This window comes from Siniperca chuatsi, linkage group LG10 (assembly GCF_020085105.1).
Source record: "Siniperca chuatsi isolate FFG_IHB_CAS linkage group LG10, ASM2008510v1, whole genome shotgun sequence".
NCBI lineage: Eukaryota > Metazoa > Chordata > Actinopteri > Centrarchiformes > Sinipercidae > Siniperca > Siniperca chuatsi.
The window spans coordinates 5860260-5875441 of NC_058051.1; the positions used below are offsets into that span (position 1 = coordinate 5860260).

Below are 15182 nucleotides of genomic sequence, written 5' to 3' on the forward strand. Positions count from 1 at the left end.
ATAAGTATTGATGTTACGCATATACCTAGCATACCTAGCCCTGCTTGTGCATCTATCTGCCCTCTGTCTACACCAGTGCAAGGTTAGCTACTGTTGGGAATCAGCCATGTTGAAAAGACAGCTCCCAGCTCATAATGACTGGTCATCACGAGTCTCACACTGCTTCCTCCGCATGACGGGGCCAGTGTGACTTGGCCAGTTCCCCATGACAGATGGCTGACTTGGCCAGAGACTGACATCTGTATCATCCTTCATCTCCATCAGTCGTGTGTAAAGGCTGTAAAAGCCAGCCACTCCTCCTCTGATTCCCTGCTCCTAGCCTTCCTCTGCTGCTGCCACAATTGGCTCCATATGCCAGCCACATGGAGAAGTGTCACTCTCCACTAGTTTTGCATACAGCGGCGAAGCTCCCAGGTTGCTCTCTTTTCTTTCATTTTTTTGCCATTTCATTCTCTTTCTGTCATTATTTCCCTTTCTGTGCCCGTCCATTGGAATAATTTCCTACATGGCTATTAAGGGAAAATGTTGGTGCTGAAGACCTGAATAAACAGGACAAGGCAGTGGAGCGAGGAGCATATTACATCCTGTAATCATTATTGTTGTGGGTGTTGATGTGCAGGAAGGGCTGGCTAGAAAATCAGAGCTGGCTAATAACGAGTTACTCCTTCCTGAATGAGTTCCTGTTCATTTAGAAGACCAGTGGAAAAGGAAGGAGGAGGTTCAGTCGTCAACAGGCCTGAGAACATCAGCCCTCAGGCTAAGATTGCCGTCTTCTGGCTCCAGATGAGCCCCGAGGCGAGGAATATCATCCTCACCACATGATAGAGAACTGAATGTCCAGCAGTGGACAGTTCCTGGATGAAGCCCTAGGCTAAGAGCTGGCTCAGAGTAGGCTGAAAAAGCAGGTCATGGCAGCGTGGGATGGAGTGGGACAAAGAGGCTAATGTGGCCTGAAACGTTGAGTGTGGACAGGTGGATCATATTGACTGGGGACTCCTCTGTGGATGGCTAAACAGCATCCGTTGGAGGAATGGCTAGCAGTCTAAACCAAGTCAACATACACAGATCAGGCTTAAATGCCTAAATAGTCCCTAAATGCCAGATTTCAAGCAGTGCTGTGATCCATGGATTTGTGAACATTCATGTTCAACCGTGGGCTGGATTTCACTGCTTTGAGCATTATAGTGTACCCAAGCTGACACCAGATACTTGGCGATGTATCACATTGTGAGTCACATTGTGTGGAGCCCACCCAGTGTGGGAACTCTCTCATTCACACTTACATCAACGCTACTCAATAGTACCATCATCCACTGAGTCAGAAATAGTGTTGTCATGAAAGCAGAATTTTGACTTTGACACAAGTTGGAAAATCCTTCCTCATAGTCTTTTAAACTGCTGCACAGTGTTTTAGTGCCTTTAAATTCTAGGATCTATTAACCAAACTAGCCTTACAATTTGTCTCCCATCTGTAGTTTCTGTCTGAAGCTAAAATGTAATTTCAGCATGCTGATTGTGAAACAAGTACTGAACATGTCCAAAATTAAATATTTTCCCATCCATTTGTTGTAGTATTGATGCTTGGTTGTCATGATAACACTAGTCAGAGAAGCATCTTGTTTTCATCCTTCATCATCATCTGTCCTTGTACCTCCCACTCTTTTTTCTTGAGTCCCAGTTCAGCAGAGGTTAATGTTGTTAGCCATGCACAGCTGCGAGAGGCCCTGGCCTCGTCGTTGCTAGATGAGTGCTGCTCAGTTCTGAGGCTTGATGACTGGGAAATCTGGGAATCTGTTGGATGCTGTAGCGAAGTCTGACTTATGATGATTCGAGTTCACACCGTAGCAAGACAATTGGCCCACCTGCTAGTATCTCACCGCCGTAGCCCACTGGGTGAAGGGTCTGGGCTTCCCTCCACCAGACCGGCTGCATGGCTCGATGCACATGAAGAATTCAACATGGCCTTCTGATGTCGACCTAATGTCCCTGAAAGCAGAATTTGTGGCCTTGAATACATAGCTCACTGTGGAATTAGATACACTTATAAGAAGCGTCACTCCACTGATGTAATGTGGGGCAGCAGGGCCATTCAAATACATTCCAGGTTATAACTGTCAATAGCTCCTTATTGAGCTTTGAGATGCTCATTGCAGGAGACTTCTCATTAGCTATACATACACATGCACCAGGAAAAAAAAAACACAACATGACAAATATTACAGTGAATTATCTTGGAAATGAGGCGCACATGAATAGTTGAGTGGGCTAGTAGACAGGCTTTAATGCAGGCAATTACTAAATCCGTTCTAAATTTTAACAGACTTTATTTTTTTCATCAACATCATTAAAACCCTCATTTACAATGGACAGCAGGAAAGGATGATCTCTAATGCCATTAGTGAAGGCAACAGCTTCGCTTTTGATAGCTCCTGCTTTGAAAAATGGACAGAATCCATCCTAATGGGGTGTTGCTGTATTCATCAACTGAGATTTTTTGTGTACAAAGCTGTTGTTGTTGCATTTAGCGATAGATCTTTACATACAGTTTTTCCCAAACAAATTATTTGATGAAAGATTGACCTGAAGAACTTATATTTATGTCATGATCCAGGATAGTTCTGTGATAGTGAGCATGAAAAAGTACCCAAAGTCAGACAGAGAGCAGGAAAACTAAGCCTGTAATGTAAGTAAGTAAAATTTTATTTATATAGCTCCTTTCAAAACCTAGGTTACAACAGGATAAAAAGTTAAAAGAAAAGAACACACATAAAACAGAATATAGTACATGACTCAAGCACAAAAACACTTAGAAAAGAGATGTGTCTTCAGCTGTGACTTAAAACATTCAAGGGATTTTGCTGACCTGACTCCCAGGGGGAGGCTGTTCCACAGCCTGGGACCCAGGACAGCGAACGCACAGTCCCCTCGTGTTTTCAGTCGTGAACGAGGTGCAACTAGCAGGCCTCGTTCAGAGGACTTGAGAGGCCTAGCAGGGGTGTAAGGCTTTAGTAGCTCACTTATATATTCTGGAGCAAGATTATTCAAAGCCTTATAAATAAGGAGGATGATCTTGAACTGAATCCTAAATTTAATCAGAAGCCAGTGTAGTGGCATCAGAACCAGGGTGATGTGAGAGTGATATGAGGTCTTGGTGAGTAATCTAGCTGCAGAGTTTTGGACTAACTGTAACCTGGGCAACTGCATCTTGGCTTAGGCAGGAATACAGAGCATTAGAGTAGTCTAGGCGAGTGGACACAAAAGCATGGATAACCATTTCCAACTGCTGGAAAGATAACAGAGGGCATATTTTTGCAATATTCCTCAGGTGAAAGTAACAGGACGGAATAACTTGTCTTGACATGTTTATCAAATTTCAGTTGGTAGTCAACAATGACGCCTAGGTTTTTGGAAAAAGGTTTTGTATTTGTAGCCATTGAACCAAGGTGTTTGAGGATGTTAGCAGAGACATGATCTGGGGCAAAAACCAGAACTTCAGTTTTACTGTGATTTAGTTGAAGAAAATTATGAGACATCCAGTTACTAATCTCGGCCAGACACGTGTGCAGAGTAGTTAAATTTGAGAGATCACCGAGCCTAATGGATAAGTAGAGTTGTGTGTCATCAGCGTAGCATTGATAAAACACACAGCCGAATTGACGATCAAGTGCCCTAAGGGGAGCATATATAATGAAAATAAAATGGGTCCTAGAATTGACCCCTGAGGCACCCCACAAGTCAAAAGAGTACAGGTGGACACCTTGTCATCAGCGGATACAAAAAAATTCCGGTTGGATAAATGAGAGGAAAACCGCTTTTGTTCTACACCAGATATCCCAGCCCATTATCATCATTATCATCATCAATTAGAGTAGCGTGGTCAATAGTGTCAAAGGCTGCAGACAAATCTAAGAGAATTAAAATTGCAACTTCACTGTGGTCTGTATAAGAATGTAATTTGTGACCCTTAGCAGAGTAGTCTCTGTGCTGTGTTTGTGACAAAAGCCTGATTGGTATTATCAAATATTTCATTTTGTTCCAGAAGTTGTTGTTGTTGCAGACCAGTTTTTGTAAAATCGTAGATGTAAAGGGTAGCTTAGAAATAGGTCTATAGTTTGTTGTTATGCTAGGATCTAGGTGTGATTTGGTGAACTGGGGCCATTTAAAAAGATTCAGGGACATAGCCTGATGCAAGTGACTGGTTCATTATAGCAAGTAGAGACGGTCCAATTATGCTGATGGTGTCTTTAAGGAGTCTGGGAGGCACAATGTCAAGGGGACACATGGAGGAACCAGTGTTGGAAACAGTATTAATCAAATCCCTGAAGGAGATGGGGGAAAACCGATCTATTAGGATGGGACAGGTGTGAGACGGCTCAGTATGAGGGAAGGGGGGGCTGGGGGGCACGATAGAAGATCTTATTCTGTTGATTTTGTCTACAAAGAAGGATAAAAAATGTTCACAATCTACCACCAAAGGTGAGGACATACTGGAGGCTAAGTTATTTAACAGGCGGTCAATAGATTTAAAAAGAAACCTAGGATTGTGTTCGTTTGTGGTGATGAAATTATTGAAATAAATAGTCTGTGCATCCTAAATCTTTTGATTCAACAAGATCATCAAGTCTTTCATTTGATTATAATGGACAAGCAGTCCTGTGGTTTTCCACCTATGCTCTGCTTGTCTACATTCTCTTTTCACAGAGCAGATGTCATCAGTTAGCCACGGAGAAGAATTGGTCTTAGAAACCGATTTGGTCGTAAGGGGTGCAGCAGCTTCTAGAGCAGATGCACACATATCATTAAAGTGGTTCACCATGTCATCAATATGTGAAAAGGATAATCCTCCTTGATCCAACACAGAAAAAGGGGTAGAAAATGTGGCTATAGACTGACTGGTAATGTGGCAACATTTTATGGTACGCTTCTGGGCTAAAATGGTGTAATTTAAAAAAGTATCAAACAAAATACATACATGTCATCAAAACAGGTTGAATGACTTTGTATTAATTCGTATCAATTTTGTATCAGTGCTGAACCAGAAAAAGCAGTTTTCTGAGAAATTCCACCCTTGGGTACTTAGTCATCTTTACCATCTTTGACAAGTTACTCTCTGTGAATCAGCACCACAGTTAAAATGTTGTTAATGCAAATTTGATTTTTAGTTCTTTGATTGCTGCCTGTAGGAGAGAGTTCTGCAGCTACTGACTGGGTTTTGCTTGGCCGCAAGGAAAGCATGATGATGCTGTGTCACCTGTTTTAACTCACCAAATCAAATCAAATCTGTTTCTACCTTTCAAATCTTTGAAATCTAGATATTTAGATATGGGATGTGTGCTGGGCTTCACACACACACACACACACACACACACACATCTTGATTGAAGGATCATTGTCAATGAGTTATTGAACTTGACAAATTTCTCACCCTCTGCATAAAGAATAGCACACACACATGTGCATGTGCACACACATATCAACTTTTACTCCTGCCAGACCATTAAACAAGAGAGCAGCTCCTTTGGCTCTTTAATGGAAATTGCCATTTCAAAGCCTTCGGAGAGAGATGTTAACCTTGTGCGATACTTGTGGCATTAAAAATGGATCAAAGCAGCCGAGCTTTGATGTCAACAGAAGATCTTATTTGGGTCGTGGCAGCAGAGCAGAGTGCTGGGCTGACTCCCTAGTGCCCTCTACTGGGAGATTTTGGCATTTCATTCATTGTCGCAAGTTTTGATGTTGTGTTTTGTACTTTTTTGCATTGTAATTGTTTTAACCCTTTGCTGCACCCCAAATTCCCACTTGTTGAGACAATAAGTGTGATGATAAAGACATAAGAGGGACAAATGAGAGGCAGCAAATAAGACAGCAGCTCTTTCCTTTTTCTTTTGAGTCAGTCCATCAATCAGGTTTTGTTAGGCAATGTGAGAGCTGGTGTGGACTGTCTGGGGTATTGTGTCAGGAAAGAGCAGAAAGGGAGTAGGCACTTCTGGGTTGCTGATGATGGGGGGGGGTGAACTCTTGACCCTCAACAGGCAGTCTGAAAACGTGGCTCCCCTCGTATTAGAGTCTCCCCCACAGAGCTCAGGTTAGGCCTGGGAATGAACACACTGTACAAAGAGATAAATTGCTTTGGGGGGAAGCAAGATCACCTACGTGTGTGTGTGCCTGTGTGTGAGAGTGAACTGTAGTGTGAGTGTGTGTCCAAGTTGTGTAACCTTGTAGGCTGAAAACAGATAGACACAGAAAGACAGAAGGTTCAGATTACTTTATTTGTACCCGTAGGTAGATTTGGAAGGAGCCATTTTACTGTGTGTGTGTGCTAGTTTCTATCAGGCAGAAAAGGCAATTGTGTGTGCACTCATGCAGTTCCTCAGTGGATGCATCCACTGTGTGCAACGCTACCAATGTGTATGCTTGTGCACACCCTTGTGTAAAGCTCAGAGTGGGGGGACTGAACGGCAGACATGGAGATGGAGACACAGATAGAGTGAAAAAACCCCATAAATAATTGATGATAGATACCGCCTTGCATCTGCTGCATGCTGCCGTTGAGTTTGCTCAAAGTAGATATTGATGCAAGGTCTTGCTAAAACACAGTGTAACCACCCCTCTATTCTGACCTCATTAAAACATTGTAACATTGTTTTTAAAAAGGGCAAAAAAATACATTTTTTGCCATATTATTTACCACAGGGGGAAAAAAGAAACCTATTCCTAGTTGTCATGAAAGTGAGTCAGAAAAAAAAAGGTCCAAATGGAATTGTTAATTAATTGAATATTGACTTGTTAGTGTGGAACGCATGTGGCTTTTCTCAGGCTTATTTCTGCACTGGTTGCGCATATCGGTCAAAAACAAGTGGGTTAGGCTGTTTGGAGAGACTGAAATGTGATTGACTTTAATGTATTTAAGTTTAGCTCTCTCACTCCCTCAACAGGCCTATTTTTTCTCAGTGTGCCTCATTAAATCTTTGTGGAAATTCTCCAGCTCTTGTGGAAGAGACTTTCTTTTGATTAGGCTATAAACAAATGGAGGAGTTGGTTGACATCTCCCAAGACTGTGGCCCTCTTTTGTTTTGCTGCTGCGCTGTTGCTGCCCCCCTCCCCACCGTGACAGGACTCGAGTACTATTCCCCAATGCCTTTATTCTCGCTCGTTTTCTCTTTTTTCCCCGTTCTCTCACCCAACACCAAACCCTCCTCCCCTCTGTCTTTGTTAAAGACGGCCCCTCAACCACTCCCCCCACCTCTCTCTCTCTTGCACTATCGCTCTCGCTCTCTCATTATGCGTTCATCCGTTCCGCTGGCTGAGGGCTGAGAGAGGAGCGCTCAGGAGGAGAGTGTTTGGAAAACCAGCGACACGCTGCTACAGTTTTCTCCAAAAGAAAAAAAAACGAAGTGTCAGGAGTCTGCTTTTCCTTTTGCCTCAGTCCCATTTACTTCTCCTCTCTCTCTGTATTGCCGTGTCTGTCCGATGACTTCTCTCATTGACTCACTCCTCCCTGCTTCAGCTGGCTGACTGAGTGCGCTGACACTGGGACCACTACCTGCTGCCTGGGGATTAAGGGCACTATGAATACCCGGAGCCTAATTTGTTGTTTTGGCTGCCAGTGAATGTTGGATCCCAACGGAGGAGAAGCTGGTGCATAAATCCTTGCGTCCAGGATGCTGGAAGTGCCTCTGGACTAAGACAATCCAATGAAAAAAGGAATGGATGCTTGAGGAAGCGTCTAAAAGAGACGACAAACCAGAGAAAAGGAAAAGGCTGGACTGGAAGTACTTTCCTGAAAGGCAAAAACAGAATAAGTCTTACGAGGATCCGGACGCAATGAGAACCTTTTCCACTCATTATTTGCTTGGGATTCTCTGTCAGGGTGCTGACACAAGGAAAGAAAGCCCAACAAATCTCTGCCTTGAGCTTCTCGGTTGATTTCTGATCACACACAGGTTTTTCTCCTTTTCTTTCCATTATTCATTTAGAGTGTCTCTGTGTTTTGCTGCTCATCCGTAGCTGCTTGGGGGAGAAGACTGCTCTGCACTGACAGGTCGAGTGGGGATTGCGATCGTTCTCCAACTTTTTCCCCCTCTCCACCACTTCTTCTGACCTGCTTTCAGCCCCAGCGCACCAGCGGGGTGGGGGGTAGCTGCTCACCCACTCCGTGAGACTGGCCGGGAATAAAGGTTATTGAACCGAGGAGGAGTGGCATGCACGCAGAAGGGAAGGGGAGGAAAAACAAACCATCTCCGTGAACCCGGGAGCATATGGTTTAGCAAGAGGCAGCCAGCTGCTTTCCAGCCATCCTGCTAATCACGCTACAGCAGATTCAAGTTGCTCTGGTGACGGTGTCAGGTTTGGACGGATCTTACGTGGCGTGGTCGTATATCTCTTCACCATGACAGAAGCTCCCAGACCATAAATGCAAAGGAGCCAGTCCAGTGGATACAAAGAAGCAGTTGTGTCGAGTTAGAGGCACGCTGGGCATATCATTCCTCAGGAGAACAGCTAACTCTTGTTGCCCCAACAGGCAACAGCCACAGAGGGGCTAAAAAAGATGCTCGGTTGTCACCTCTTAGGGAAATACTTGTGACACATGTTGGTGAGCACCAGACTGTGGCTTGGTTTGTAAAGGCTTTTGACAAGGAAAGAAGGGGGAGTGGTCTAGAATCCTGCAGATCCCCAGACCCCTTTCACCCCCCCTATTTAATTACCACTCAGGGTCACTGGGAGGAAAGGAGAGGATACCTTTTGTGGATTTACTGTCTGCCTGAGTGGAAGTTTTCTGTGTGGCTATTTGACAATCCAACACCCACATCCTAATGCACAAATTTCTGGCTTAGGTGCATCTCACACACATACATGCCAAAAGCGCACTGACACACATTTACAAACACATTATCACCACCCACTTAAGTCCACACACATGTTTGCACTGTAAGTATAAACCACTTCACAACACACACACACACACACACACACACACATTCGCACATTGAAAGCCCATTAGTTTGTCTTTTTCCCAGCGGGCACAGCACAATGGAGGTTGTGTGGACAGGTGGGGGGCTGTAGGAGTCCAACATCCCTGTCCCCCTGTCTGTCCTCTTTCTCCAAATGGATGTTATTATCTCTAAAAATGTGTTGCTTGGAAACCGCTGAAAGCTTGTTGCTGCGTTTCTCTGACAGAAACAGTCACTGGGTCCCCGCCACAGTGCACAGCTGGAATCGCAGCTGAAACACCGACCATTACGCATCTTTTTTGCTTTTTGTTTTATTTTCATCTTCATCCTCTGCCCTTACCCCGCCGCCATCATTTTTTCCAACGGGTCTTTGGGCACCCCTCGTCGCCCTCCTCGTCCCGTCATCTCCTCCACCCTGGAGGGGAGGGGGTCATTGGAGTGGAGCATGAGCGGGTGCCACTATCCCTCACCACCGCCACTGGAACAGGACCGCAGGTACCAGCACAAGGTGTCCCTGGTGGTGCGCTACTTCATGATCCCCTGCAACATCTGTCTGATCCTGTTGGCCACATCTACACTGGGCTTCGCCGTGCTCCTGTTCCTCAACAACTGTACGTTGGTACAACAGAAACACACAACTTTACCGTCTGCAGTGCAGTCTACTATATTCTTGTCTACTGTACTAAATGTATAGGTGACTGTGTGGCAATAGAATGCTTGTCATAAACCTCAATTCAAAGTATTTTGGCTAGAAAGAAATTATTTTGTGTTGCACATTCTACATAGTTTTTGCATTAAACGTCCTTGTTGAAACAAATGCCCACCCAAAACCGAGCTCACTTTACCTCTCATGACAGCCTTATCTGCACTTGAAGTAGGGACATCAGGACAGCTACAGTCACAGCCCCCCTTTCCTTGATTCTGCGTCTGTAGGCTTCCGAAATTGCTTCATATCTCCTTTTCAAAGACGTGGCATTTATTTGAACTGCGGGATGAAGTATTAAATGGCGATTAAGTGACTTTAGAGGATGAAAACATGTCTTTTGGCCTGGAAAGCCCCAATCCCTCCCGTCATCTGTTCATACTGCATTATTCCTGTCCCATTGTATATTGAAAGTACTGTGGCTCATTAAGAGGCGGAGGCATAATGTTTGTGTGCCTTAGTTACAGGTAGCAGTTTTGATGGTGGGCACCACAGTAGATTCTAGGGTTAAAGAGTTTTCTGAGAGCAGTTCTGACAAGAGAGGTAATTGCTTAGTTTGTCTTCCGTTAACCTCCATACTGGGTATCATTTGAAATGTATCAATACTGGTGCCAATGCAATAATTGAGTTTCTGTACGAAAACAATTTCATTTCAAAAAGTTCCTCCAAAGTATTGAGATCTGATACTCAGCTCTATCAATGACAGGTTTAGCCTTAAAGGGACAATTGCTTGCCATCACAACATGACTGAAATAGACATTCACCAGTCACCTGAGCACAATATGCTACCTTTGTTTTACACCACCAACAGCACATTTGCCACATTTGTCTGTGTTAACACTGACTTCATTCTCCTCACTCTCTCATAGACCCACACAAGTCTATTTCTAAGTGCCATGCCAGTTTAGACTGTGTTAAAGGTGAAATTCCTCTCAACTCTCCAAAGTGGGCTATTATTCAAGACGTGTGCCACATAATCACTTGCACATTATAATAAGTAAGTAAATATGTTAAATAAGCACAGTCTTGACAGTCATTTTCATGCTGCCAAACTCTGGTTGAAGTGGTATTTGAGCAACACTTTGAGGGGAGAGGCTCTAGTATTAGTTTTCAACCATGGTTGTTGTTCCATTTCAACCCTTTTTCTCTGACTTCCTCTTAGTCTGTTATCAGGCTATTGACTTTTCAGCCATAAACAAAGCAAAGTCCCTGTAGCCCAGAGAATGCCACTGCATTAGATGCACCTTTTTGCATTTGTCAAAGAGTGTCTACTTCTTTTTTAGGTTTTTGTCTTTCTATCATCTTTGTCAGTCTTTCCTTCTCATTCTAATTGGTGGATGTGGGTGACCAGGAGAAGGATTGGTTCATTTGTAACCTTGCTGTGTTACCAAATCAGTTTCAGCCAGACTGATTCTATTAGATTTAATATAAACTCAGTTAAAGCGGGCCAATCTTCACATCTCAGATGACCGTGTGAAAAGAAATGTGCGCTGGAGAAATTGATGAAGTGAAAGGGGCTCTATTATGCTGCCAAGAGCCCTCGCCATGCGGCCACAAGGACAGCTGGATAGAATAGCGATAGTGCTGGTAGTGATGACGTGCGTATGTGTGTGTGTGGTGGGAGGAGGGGTGTTAGAAGAGTCCTGCAACCTCAGATTCGCAGATTTCTATTGTCACCATATGGGGTGAAGCATGTCACACGCACACACACACACAGTTTGTAGCCCCCCCAAAACCCTACCGCCTGCCAATAGAGCCCACACACAGACACACTCTCGCTTTATCATTCTGTACGACAATACATCCACAACTACACCAAAGGGGAAGGTGACACACATACAAAGATACATACACACACTCCTCTCCCTGCACATGGCTAAATGTCAAAGTCAGACACATATTGATTTTCTGAAGATATAGGGTGAATGATGGCCATGTTGTGACATTCACACATGCACGTGAATTCACACAGGCTTTTCCATGTGCAAAGGGAGATGGGAAGAGCTGATATTCTTATGGAAAGACCTTATCTTGTCCTTTCATTATGGAAATGTGAAGAAGTTGTTTCGCCTGGCATCTTGGCTCGCTTTGTACGCCACCTTCTCTGTCAGGCTCTTTTTGATTCACCTTGTGCGACAATACGTCTGTATCTGTGTATGTTTGTTTGTGTGTGTTCAGACATGCTTATGAATGAGAGACAGGAAGTACAGCCTGTATGGATGTCTGTTTTTATGTGTGCTCATGTATGCTCCTTTACACTCTTAGCAGGACGTCTATATTTTCCTCATGCCAATTTCTGTTCCCCTCGTTTAATAAGATTTCTTGAAATCCCCTCCAGATGGAAATCAGTTACCGTCATGACTGACTGGGAAACAGCTTCAGCAGACACTTCATTATTCACCTCTAGCACGAGCCTCTCCTCTCCTCTCCCCTCTCCTCATTTCTCTTGCTCTCTCTCTCTCTCTCTCTCTCTCTCTCTCTCTCTCTCTCTCTATCTATCTCTCTCTTTCTCCCCCAAAGCCCCAGCTGTTGACAAGCAATTTTAAGTGAGCCTAAATTTAAAACTCAGCTGTGTCTTGGGACGCCGACGGGTATCGCAGAAGTCCTGAGAAAGGCTTCGGTGAAGTGGTTGACGGGGCCCCGAAAAAATGTGTTAGCTGGGTAATTGATGTGATGTGTTTTATCTTCCTCATTATCCCTCACAGTGCAGAGACATTGGAGAGATGGCTGGGTGGCTGCACATCCTTTTCTGAATGTGTGTTGGTGTGTTTGTTCAGTGCAGGCATCTTTGACAACTCACCGGGGCTCTGCTTAGTGAGTCAGACAGTCGAGTTGACTGCAAGTGTGCAGATGGTGGTTTGGTTGGGTTGTGCTTGGTACTCCAGTGCCCTGGTACACTGTGACCAATGTATCATGATGGCCTTTGAGGAACACACCATGTTTCTAAGAGCCTGTCCATTTGGTAAATGATGAGAATGCAAAGACACCTGTCAGTACTTGTGCTTACTGATGGCTATGTTTATGGCGCTGGTGATTTTTTTCTGTGAGGAATAGTTACAGTTAACGCAAAATAAGATTCTGCAAGACTTAAGGCTGGATATGTTTTCTATTCTTACATGATGTCAGTCATCACTCAGTGCCATGTCTATCTTATCTGTACATATACATATATATACTCTTTGTATAATTGCCAAGCTAACCAAAAGGCAGATATCTCACTTGATGTTTTCTGTTCAGTGCTGAAATAATAATTTGTTTAATCAATTAGTCAATCAGCAGAAAAGTAATCTATCACAATCTGAATAGCGATCAATCGTTCAGTAAACAAAAACGCCAAACATTTTCTGGTTCCAGCTTCTCAAATGTGAGAATTTGCTGCTTTTCTCTGCTTTATATTGGAAATTAAATATGTTTTAACAATAAGCAATTTGAACACATCCCCTAAGGCTCTGGGAAATTGCTTTTTTTCCCAGCATTTTGTGGCCTAAACAATCAATTGTATAATCCAAAAAAAATTATCAGATTAATCGACAATAAAAAATAAATGTTAGTTGCAGCCCTAATTCTGTTTTTGTTTGGTTTTTGTTTTGTCACAAACAATATTCCCTATTTCCCTTCTAAACTCTGCAAAAACAAACTACATGCTCTTCATACTCCTCCATTACATGAACTGTTATCGATCCATTTACATTGCTTGTTAAAGATTGTCCTAATTTTCTAGCATCAAGGTGTCAAAACTGCAAAGGACTCAGGTTTCATGAGATTTTACCCCTGTGTGTTACTCCATACTCAGTCATTTGAGACTACAGGTCTTGTTTTGTGGTTCCCACAAACTGACCAAGCCTTATGTCATTGTCTGCTGGGTGTTGACTTGGAGAGAAGCATGATGTCATTTGATATATTAAGGGGGGGGAGAGATCTGATTTATTCTCCATATGGTTGCTGGGGGTGGGGGTGGGGACTGAGTAAGTTTTTACTGATGTACTGTATGTCATCACTGTTGTGAAATTTCAAATCTTATCTCACACATTTAAACTCAAAACAAAAACAGATCTCTTCCCCTGTGTTCTTCATTCTCATGTGCTCTTATACTATCAAAACTCATGCGGTGTGGTTTGGGATGAGAAGACCATTGAAACAATGAATGACAAAACAATGATGGTCGCTGTACTCCTGTCAATTAGCACAGCTGGGTTCCTGTAGGGCCCAGTATCTGAATGTATTAGATAGAAAAGCCAAGCCTATAGACAGAATGTGTCTTTTTTTTGTAGCAACTCAATTACTTGGCCTTTACCTCTGGGAAGTGTCTGAATCTCCCCAAAACTAAAAACCTATTTCTCTCTCCTTCTCTTTTATCTCTTTCAGACAAACCTCCTCACTTCACACCGGCTCAGCCTCCTGATGGTAAGTCCTCTGTGGTTTCTCTCTTTTCGCCTTTGTTGACCGCTGGTGTTTTGGGGGGTGTACCTGCGAATTATGACCTTGGACAGCGGAACCCTGTCTTTGAAGTGGGCAGCCGTCTGTGCACTGTGCCAGATTTGGCTGCTCCGCTTTTTGTTTCTACACTGTTGGCATGGAAGGCACGTGGCCAGGTCTGCTCAGGGCTTTGATGTGAGAAGAATCTTTTGATGACTTGATTTGATCTGCTCTGCATGGCCAGTTGGGCTGATGTTCAATATGTGTTACCACAGAAGCATTCACATCCTTCTGATAGGGTCTAATAGGCTAATACCCCCCGTTCCTGGGTATTCAACATTGCTTGAGGCTGCTGGAGGTTTGTAGGCCAGGGGCACAGAGCAGCACCATCACCACACCTTGTTATCCACATGTTCTTGTACCGTCCCACACATATAAATCTTTGCAGTGGGTGCTGCATTGTTTCAGTTGTTTTCTGGCCCAGTAACATGAGTTGTTAATTAAAAAAGCAACAATTTATTTCTAAAACGGTGGATCTTGGCAAGCTTTAATTGGTGGAAAACAGCTGGTTTTCAAGCTGTTATCATGAATATTTATCAGAAGAAGCACAGTGAGACAGTGTTTGATAGACTTTGGTGTTGTATTTTTTTACTGAACTGACAGCCAGGGATGGACTCCTACTAGTTCTGAAGGTGTTGTATCATCCTGCTTATGTGCAGGCTACAAAGCCAGAGGTTTGGAGGGAGAAAACACGATGAGAAAATGTTTTCTAATGATCCCAGCCTGCCAGCTGATGCCAGGGACAAAAGGCCACAGTAGGGGCTCGCTGATTCTGTTTCTAAAATTGCTCAATCATTCGCCCCATAGGCCAGCTTGTTTGGAAAAGCGTTTTGCGAAAGATGTCAGCTTAAAAAATGTATCAAATTAGAGGTGGTTTATGATGAATGTGATTGTCTAGCACCGTCGGTACAATAGGCTGTTCACTGTCAATGTGAAATGGCTGTGGTGTTTGGCTTCAACAAATAATTGTGCTTGATTTGAGCATTTCTCAACGCGGCCTCACCCTAACACCTGAGGAGTGTACAAGATGTCTATTTTCTTCCCTTTTGTGC

At 43.6% G+C, this 15182-nt stretch overlaps 1 protein-coding gene across 10 annotated transcripts in view; it reads left to right on the forward strand.

Moving 5' to 3' along the window:
* Positions 1-15182, forward strand: part of agrn (agrin) — a 254683-nt gene that overhangs the window by 90367 nt on the left and 149134 nt on the right. For 8 of the 10 annotated variants that reach the window (XM_044209939.1, XM_044209931.1, XM_044209933.1 and 5 more), the window contains one exon: positions 14020-14058. In XM_044209939.1, the coding sequence (XP_044065874.1) occupies positions 14020-14058 (39 nt within the window). Of the gene's footprint in view, positions 1-7277; positions 9563-14019; positions 14059-15182 lie in introns of those variants that run through there. The other 2 variants (XM_044209937.1, XM_044209941.1) reach the window with 2 other exon arrangements.